The following is a 9,804-nucleotide window of genomic DNA, read 5'->3' as shown; positions in this document are numbered from 1 at the left end:
CTTGTAATACCTCATATGTACAGCGCTTTTATTAATTTATTATCTGCTTAATACAATATATAACTGTTTAGCGGTATTTCTTCCCCGGGTTATTAGATTGGTGAAGAAGAAGAAGAAGTAAATACAATAGATGGGAACATCAGCACGTGGAGACGAGCAAAAAAGAAATTTTAAGTTATTATTAATGTGAGTCTATAGCTTTTGAATGTCATTTTTTACAGTAGTAAATTTAAGAGTTCTATTTAATATATGAACATGATAATGTGCTAAAACATTTATCACGTGAAAATTTGGTGCTGGTGTAGTTTTCTCGCACCACATTTTGGAAGATTTACAGGTAAAATGTAATCCTTTCCATAAAAATATGTTTATAAGGAAAACATTTCGGAGTATGTTTAGTTGAAAGGATCCAGAAGTACGTAGAAAATGGAGGATTTATGGAAGAAATCAGTTAAAATAGTTGAATTGTAAGTTGTGTCATTTAATAATGGAATCGTACCTCATGTAGAAATGAGAAATACAAAATGCTGCAGAGACTATGTTCTTACCGAAAGTGCACTTAAGGGGTTGTTAATACAAATATGGGGTTCACTTGAGAAAGGTTCTAGAACATAGGTCCCCCTATATAGGTTGGTGCTAGGTTGATTCCTTTCTGTACCAAAGTTTAATATTTAATTAACATAATATTGCCAAGCGAGTGAAGGAGGGTTAGAGCCCCGCAGGGCACGCTGTTTTCTGTCTTTATTACAGCTAAATGGGAAGGGGAACCTGTGTTGTAGAACCTTGCTGTTAACTTGGCAATCCTCGCTCCAGTTGCTGTCTTTACGAGAGGCGACAAATTGCACTCTGTTAATTTTAACACAATGGGTTTTAACTTCCCTAACCCTATGCTAACCCGACCCTACCCTACCCTACCCTACTTATCCCTACCTTACTCTCCTTTATCCTACCCCAATCTGCTATACCTTTTTAAAGCGATTCTACTTATCGATTTGCAGCTGGAGCGTGTATAGTAAAGTTTACCCCAAAGATAAAAAATAGTGTGCCCTAAACCTAATATTAACAAAAATAAGCAAAATTTTATTTGTTCGAAAATAAGGCTGGATCCCTTTAATTAAACGTATGCCCAAATTTCTGTAGGCAACAGAATTAATTAGAAAGGGCATTACTGAAGCAGACGGTTCTACCAAATTTTGACATTTCTTTATTATTTTCAGATCAGGTTAGAGGTTTATATTTCTTTTAACAGAGCATGAACTAGATGAGCTCCATTACCACTCGCAGATTGACTTCAGGAGGGCTCAGTATAAATACAGCGTGAACTAAAAGGTACGAATGTTATCTAACCGAGGCAGGGCAGGAAAGTAGCTGGGAGCCCCAGCATAAGCGAGAGGTGCGTTCATAGGGAGCAGGCCCGTCATAAACGTATACACGAGGATAACGGAAAAACTAGAAATGCAAGGCCTCGGGAAAAAAAAAGCGGCTTTTTGGGAAGAAAAACTCGGTTTTTCCTGCTTCGCTTTTTTGCTTGGGAAATTTTGGTCTTTTTTCAAAATTTTGCTTTATATTGATAAAGCAGGCTTTGTTTCGCTTCTCTACAACACGAAAACTCATTTAATTAGTGGTTAATACACATAATAATATAAAACCTCTAAAATAGACCATGAATTTCGAAAAGATTTTTCAAACAATTTTAATTTTTAACATATTTACCTTGTGAGTTTCAAAGGATTAGCCTATGTATATAAATTTTTACCCTCCTATATACGAAAGTAAATATTTTTTTTTAAAAAAAAGTGATATACAAATAACTAGCAAAAATGTATGCAGTATTTTTACTTCAAAATATCACACACTCTCTTTTTGAAACAAAATAAAGCAAAGCGTGAGAGAAATATATATATATGATACTCTTAAAGGCTGCACATCAAGAGTTTCATTTCTGATGATTTTGTACATTCTTAAAACTTTTCTGTGTAGTTTTAACTTTCATATACATTGTATGAATATTTCGAACAAATTTTTCATTCATTGATCATATACGTAATAATAGTCTATTACCACCCATCAGGTGCATCGGACCTGCAAAATCGGTAAAGTTTCGAATTCGGTAATGCACTGACTATTCCTTAAGCTTGTTTAGAATCGAGAAGGTACCGAATTTTCTCTTCATGGATCATATATGCGTAATAGACTGTTCATTTGAGTGTGTGGTTTTCAAGGTTCTAGAATATATAACCATCATCACGGTTTATCTAGTCCTGAAGGTTTCTGAAGTTTTTAACAAGAGGAATTCAACATATCATTACAAATCTTTTTTTAAAAAAGAAAACAGAACAGAAAAACTATGGAATACATTTAAGAAGAATGGAAAGAATCAATGACTGTTCCAAGTCACAAGAAAGGCGACAAAACTGATTGTAATAATTATCGAGGCATTTCTCTTCTATCAACATCCCATAATTTCCTCCAAAACATTCTATTAACAAGATTAATCCCATATACAGATGAAATTATTGGAGGTTATCAGTTTGGATTTAGGCGAAATCGATCAACTATCGACCAGATATTTTATCATTTGACAAATACGCAAAAAGAAATGGTAATTTTTATCCATTTTTTATGTACTCAGTACATAAATTATTTGTTGATTTTTGAAAGGTTTACGACTCGGTTAGAAGGGAAATATTGTTCGGCATTCTTACAAAATTTGGAATATCGAAAAAGCTAGTTAGATTATTTAAAATGTGTTTAAATTAATCCCAGAGTAAAGTCCGAGTATAAAAATTCTTGTCCACCAGCTTCCACGTCGAGAATGCCTGAAATAAGGAGATGCGTTATCGCCATTATTATTGAGCTTTGTTCCGGTGTACGCTATAAGAAAAATCAAAGATAGTAACCAGGGCCTAGAGGTGAATGGTATTCACCAGGTTATGGCGTATGCTGGTGATGTAAATCTGATAGGAGATGATAGGAGAAGAATCGAAAGGAGTGCAGAGAAAACTGGAATACATGGAAGTTCACCGGGTCGTAATATTACAAATTATGGTTACGTCAAAATGTCAAATAACGTTTTCGACTTTCAAATATCTAGAATCAGTATTATGCTACCTACCGTTTCCCTTGGGCGCTGGCTTCTGGAGAATACCCTAAGAAAACAGCTGATAACAATTCTGGTCCAGGCTCATGTTCTTTTCAGGCGCAGGTTGATGACATTGAAATACAACAAGTGATTTGACATGAGCAACGTTGGTGCTTTTGAGACTCAGGTTGGATTATACTTACTTTTGCGTATGCATGCGTATACATATACGCGACTGACAAGCCGACTGCTCGCAGGGATTCATACACACATGAATGAAGACGATGGTATTTCCTTAGATGAATTCTTATTTATTAAACAGGCATATATGTGGATACGGAGGAGAATGAGAAATATTAACAACACAAAATTTTCACTATACAGAGTTTAAACGCTCAAACAGAAGAAGTTGTGCTTACGTAATTGAATAAACGAAATAATGAAAATTAAGACATTTAATATCGCATAGTAGACGTAGATATGCACACACTATATAAAACACTAAAAACATAGCCCTTCTATTCAATATCACTTGCACTATATACTTATTATTCGCACTATGAGATTTTCACTGCGTAATTAGGCCGAGGGGGATGGGGAGATACAGGAAACACTAATCCATGATGAGATTTGTTGACTCCAAAGAAATGCTGTATTCAAAAAATGGTTGTTCACTTTTGCATTTAACACCTCAATAAGACTCCTATCGTATACTTAATTATTCATCGCGCTCCACTTATGTTAATATAGCGGCAAAACTTTTCGTTCCTTCTTACTCTGACGGCGTAGGTTCACTCCTCGCTTCTACCAACGCTTGGGAACCTCCCGTTCACTATACTTAGGGTTGGTAGTGCGTGGTACAAAATAATAAAGAAGTGTCAAAGTTTTCAGCATTTTTAAACAACACAAATATGACGCCGGTATAATGGAGAGCACTGGCAACACATGTTTCGGTCCCGTGGGAATAAAACTTGGAAGCGATAGTCAGAAAAAATGTTGCAGGCTGAACTAGTTGATTTCTTCCAGGACTGTTAGATTTTTTTACACTACTATTATACATAAAACAGTTCAGTGGAAAGGATCGAACGTTGGTAATTGTGAGAATGAGTCATTTTACCTACGACTCCCTACAAGCCATGAACACTGTTCACACGGTAGGAAGGATGACGCAATATGTGTGCATGAGAACACAATAGACGACGAGAATTCGTTCACACACAATATCAACTTCGTGTCCAAAAATATTCCCAACTTTAATAAACGTCGTTATGAAGAAAGTACATGGAAAATAGTCATAGTGGTGAAAACCATAAGTTGGTAACTATTTTTAGGGAAAGAAAAAAATGAGTTTGCTGCTACGAAGCACTTTGTCCAGACGATAAGCGTTGTATTAGAAAACAACAAGTCCTTTGTTCTACCGTGAGAAATGATAAAAGCAACTGAGGAACACCTGCAGAAAGAGTTGAATTTCTCACCAGCAAGAAAAATAGCTTTTCTCTTCTATGAGTAAAATAATGATTTCATTGCATGAATAAAAGTTAAAAAAGAAATACACTGTTCGTCCAAAACGTAGTCTTGTGGCCAGGCTGACGGTCACAATTACCAGAGCAAAATCATATCCACGAAGAAATCAAATGTCGATTGTCGTCGCGGATTCTGTTGATGAATTTAAAGCTTAAAATATATAAGACGATAATCATACATGTGCTTTATGGTTGAGAAACATGGTCGCTTACGCTGAGGGAAGAACGCAGACTGAAAGTATTTGAGAATAAAACCCTGAGACGAATATTCGGACCCAAGGGGAACGGGAATGGGAAATGGCGGAAACTTAATAACGAATAACTACACAATTTATATGGTTTACCAAACATCGTTAGTGTCATCAAGTCTAGGAAGCTGTGATGGGTAGGTCATGTAGCTAGAATGAAAAAAAGTAGGAACCCTTTCAAAGTTTCCACTGGAAATCCAATCGGAAAACGTCCATTAGGAAGACGCAGGCGCAGTTGGGAAGACAATATTAAGATGAATCTCGCAGAAATTGGAATACAGAATAGAAACTCGATCGAATTGGATAAGATCAGAAGTCAATGGAGTGCTTTTGTGAACGCGGCATTGAACCTTCGGATTTCATAGGCCTAGAGAGAGAAAAGATTTAAGTTAAACACAACTGCGCAGCAAACATGATTGAGTGGTTAGCTTTTGCGCTTCTATCAACAAGTCCGGGATTCAACCCCGCATTCGACCATTGTGACAAGAGTTTTTCTTAATTCCATCTGTGAGTGTAGAGATAATGCGTGTGCTGTGAGCCCTGGCTGACTTCCTTTCTTACCGTTTTTAAATCATTGTTATTACTAATTCCGGATTTGCGAAGGGGGTTATGGTGAGGATGTCTTTCGGATTGAAATGTGTACCCCGAAATTATGGAATTTCTAAAAGAAACGAAATATTAATTATGCCTTTATTCATAAACTTCAAGCTCCCTCAAATAAAAATTGGCAATTTAAAAAAAAAAAAAAAACTGAACATTAATAAGAAAAACCCTCCCAAAATACTTTTCTAAATCTGCCACTGATTATCAGTATAAAAATGGTCTTCACGGTTGTATCTGAAAAATTATTGCTGAATATACAAAAGAAACAAAATATTAGTTATGTTTGTACTCATAAACTTCAGGCTCCTCCCAGATTTAAAAAAGAAAAGGATTTCTAGAAAAAATAAGCTAAACATTACTAGAAAACACCCTCCTAAAAATACTTTTCTAAATCCGCCACTGATTATCAGTATAAACTGATTTCAAGGTTGCATCCGGAAGATTACCGGTATTGCTGAATACACGAACGAAACGAAATATTAGTTATGCCTGTCTCATACACGTCAAGCTCTTCCCAAATAAAAATTAGGAATTTTTAGAAATTCCAAACAATCACAGAAACCCTTCCCAAAATACTTTTCTAAATCCGCTACTGATTATTTCTATAAAGTGGTATTCAAAGCTATATCCGGAAGATTATTGCTAAATCATTGCACAGCTAAAGTACAACAGGAATGTGGAAATACGTTCTGACGGATATACTAAAAAACGTACGCTATGATGGATATATTGAAAAACATAAGTTTAACTTATGTGCTAGAAGCTAGAGTACTAAGCCCTAAGAAATGAAACACGGATGACTAAAAATGAAATGATCTAGAGAAGAAAAACTGTCGATAACTCAGAAGTTAAAATAAAGTTAAAATGCCTCTAAAATTGCCTTCAAATAGTACATAGTTTATGTTTACTTTAATTCACAAAACGTGTGCTCCATCCATCGTGATGGTGAATTCCAGAGCAAAATATGACATTTAGGTCATGATATCTTATATAACTATGGATTATACTGTAAGAAAGCTATTTAAATAGAAAAATCATGAAAATGAAAAAAGCCAAAATTTCCAAAATTCCCGTTTTCCCAAAAAAGCCGGCTTTTTATGTGAAAAATACCATCGATTCAAAAAAGCCGGCTTTTTTGCTCTCTAGGAAGAGCCAGTTACACATACAGTACTTTCTCCGTCACTCAAAATTCATTTCAATATGCTGTGCTTTGACAGTAATTACTTATGTTCACATTCTCATTTCTTCACAAAAAATATTCCATATCATATTTTACCTAGAAATTTTCGGCAAGCGTGCACTTTATGCCGAACAAGTGATTTTGTCACTGGATGTGGCATTAGAGTAATAGAGTCACTGTTATCTGTAACAAGTACAGGTGAGAGCGAGAGGTGGTCCAACGGCATAGTAATCTGTTTTTTTTTTTTTTTTTTAAAAAAATGTACTTTTTTCAGGTATTTATATTATTTTGATAACCATATGTAGGTCCTCTCCTTCATAACCGCGTGTTGCATTACAGAGATAAAACATAAGAACTTACTCTAGAAATGGAAGTTTCCATTCATGGCAAGAAGTGGTTAACATGTGTACTTCCTGTGCATTTGCCTAGGGTTTGATTCCTGGTGGGATACTTGTCTGAATAGCGGTTTAAATCCATCAATGCCCATATAGCCTTGGTGCAGAAATGGGGTCAGAGTGAGTTGGGGGTAGGAGTAGTATCTATCTGTGGTTTCTTGCTTAACTCTTTGGGCAACAGATATAACGAGTTGTCCTCGTATTTTGAAATTCTGTTACGATAAAGGATTATAAATTTCGTCAAAACATTTTTTTTTCTTTTCACTGATGTGTTTGTATGCATAAGATATAAGTTTGCAAATTGCTTGTATTGAAAAAGCATGCAGTTTTATTTTAATATTTGAGTAGAGTTCTCAAAAAATAATAAGTGAAAACATATCCAGAGGTTTTAAGTAATTGGAATGTTAAATCATTGATTTTTTTTGTTTGTTTGTTAGGCATGGATGGTGCCTTCTGTTCTTGCATATATCGACGAAGATATTTTTTCTCATCTGTGGTGATACAAATATCGAGATAATAGATGCAGAAAAAGCTGCCAAGAGTAATTTCAGCTTCAGTTGTTGGAAATTTCCAGGATATGTTTTAATAGGAGATAAATCCACCGTCAATTCATATCGCAAGAAACAACAATTTTAATAATGGTATGATCATTTCAAAGATATCACAGTGGAAAAAAAATTGACAAAAAAACATTAAATGTAGACTGGTGAAATTTATAGAACTTGAAAAGCCTGCAGATTTCTTTGGTAAATTGTGATAATGCTATAAATGTTATTTAAAATCCATGTTACAAGAAGGTTATTTTCTGTTCGTTCTAGTGATATGTAGTACTGTTCCTGAACTAAGAGGCTCAGTCAGTCAGCTGAGAAACACTGGAATCCTAGAATATAAAGGAGTAAGTGTAAATAGTAAAAACTTTCGTAATATTCGAGTGTCTGTGTTTTATTATGGGAATGTAACAAAAGAAATTATAACGTTCTGTAATCACACTGTTAATAATGTAGTAAAATTTGTGTCCAACGTATTATATGTGACAGTTCCAATTAATGGGTCTTTATTGTTAAATAGAAAATATGCTTGTTCCAGCGTGTGGTCAGCTGGCCAAAATACAGGTAAATGTTCACGAATTAAAAGAAATTATAATGGAGAATTTTGTAGTTACAAAGAACTTAAATTTCGTATCCCAGATGATCATTTGAAAGGACAGCTGGTGTATAATTCAGTCAGTGACAAACCGTTAAATTCATCTATATTATCTGGAAAGGGAGTGAATAATACAGATCTGATTTTATATTTTGTTCTGTATCATACGTCATGCCTTGGATATGATCAGGTGGCATATGCTGTTCCATGCGATTATGATACTCATGAAATTGGTAATATTAAATATCAGCGCCCTGTTGCTGCGGTAATTGGCATTTGCCCACGGTTTCTGGAAGATACATTTTTGCAAAACAATATTCGAAAACTAAAAAATGTTATTAAGCATGAGCTGTTTCATGTTCTTGGATTTTCAGGTTCTTTATTTAATAAATATATTAATTGTCCGTGGAACAGTAATAGTAGTAAATGTAATTACATCAGTAAAGTTATTGAGATAGATAATAATGGTCTTGCAACAGTAGTGCTTCCGCATGTTATCCAGTTTATTAGAGAAAATTTTGGTTGTTCCGCGTCCATACTACGTGGAGGATTGGCGTTAGCATTTAATAATGGGAAAATATCATCGCACTGGCATCCTGGATATTTCCCATACGCATTAATGACACCAATAGTCGAGGAAGGAGTTCAAGAGATTCAACCGTTTACATGGGCTTTTCTGGAGGCAACTGGGTGGTATAAAATAGATTGGAAAGGAGTACGCATTGATGTAAGTGAAAACGGGAGTGTTTGCGAGCACATATCGGAATGTGCGCTCGATTTTGCTTCTGAATATAGTTGTAAATACGAGAACCAAGAGACTTGCGACATTTATAATGTGAACAAAGCTATCTGTGTTAATGATTCGAGTTTTTATCCATGCAGTTTGTACCGACCTAAGGTAATACATGCTAGTAAAGCGAATGCTACAAGAGACGAAATATCAAACAGAAACGTATGTTGTATCGTAGTTCAATATGGAAGTGCATTTCGTGCTGAATTTGTGCCGTTTCGATGCGTAAAATCTGAACGAGAAATCGAAATTAATATTAATGGCAGTTACTATCTGTGCCCTTTGAATCGGAAAATTAACTTGAAGACAGTTGATGGTGTTCCTGTTAATGCCTTTTGCCCTCTCCGATATAATTTGTGCCTTCAGACTGAGTTTGTTAATCCATTGCTAGAAACCAGTAATGTTAAATCTAAAGGTATTACATGTTCATGCTTACAAGATAATTCTGTGATGAAAATTTTCTATATTTGTGTGCTATTTTTAGTAGTGTATATAGTATAATATCTGACAGATCATTCGAATCGTATTTCGAAAACAATTAAATTTTTGTATTATTTTGTAAGGTTTATTTATTTGTTAACAACCTTCCAGAGTCTTCATGATAATTTACGCTGAAATAATCCACACTGAACAATAACAACAACTAGATCCATAATGAGAAAGAAAGTAAGAGAAAGGTGGATAGGGACTAAATTTCAAGGTATTATCCTGGCACTTGTCTCCGGGAGCTGAGGTAAGCTGAGGTAAAAGCCAGGGTTGTAAACGCTCACTTTTAAAACGAGCTAAGCTTAGCTCAAACTCAGAGTGTAAAAAGTGAGTTAACTCATGCTCAAATTCAAG

The 9,804-nt window shown here is 35.0% G+C and overlaps 2 protein-coding genes across 12 annotated transcripts in view; both read left to right on the top strand.

Moving 5' to 3' along the window:
- Positions 1–6: 6 nt before the first annotated feature.
- l(2)k09022 (HEAT repeat containing 1 homolog l(2)k09022) overlaps positions 7–9,804 on the top strand; it is a 108,388-nt gene continuing 98,590 nt past the window's right edge. For 2 of the 11 annotated variants that reach the window (XM_081741872.1, XM_081741883.1), the window contains exons 1-2: positions 7–186; positions 7,850–7,926. The gene's annotated coding sequence lies outside the window, so the exon portion shown is untranslated. The other 9 variants (XM_081741857.1, XM_081741861.1, XM_081741875.1 and 6 more) reach the window with 7 other exon arrangements.
- On the top strand, positions 7,816–9,465 carry LOC145679075 (ciliated left-right organizer metallopeptidase-like). The gene has a single exon (XM_081749670.1). The coding sequence runs from the start codon at positions 7,816–7,818 to the stop codon at positions 9,463–9,465; it is 1,650 nt and encodes a 549-aa protein (XP_081605796.1).

The sequence above is a fragment of the Thermobia domestica genome, chromosome 2 (assembly GCF_964235325.1).
Source record: "Thermobia domestica chromosome 2, izTheDome1.hap1.1, whole genome shotgun sequence".
In the NCBI taxonomy this organism is placed as follows: Eukaryota; Metazoa; Arthropoda; class Insecta; order Zygentoma; family Lepismatidae; genus Thermobia; species Thermobia domestica.
The sequence above is the reverse complement of the archived record's forward strand: the minus strand, read 5'-3'. Positions and strand labels throughout refer to the sequence as shown.

Bases quoted from the DNA above. Each gene is read 5' to 3' on its own strand.
- LOC145679075 (XM_081749670.1), top strand. From the start codon at position 7,816: ATGTTACAAGAAGGTTATTTTCTGTTCGTTCTAGTGATATGTAGTACT.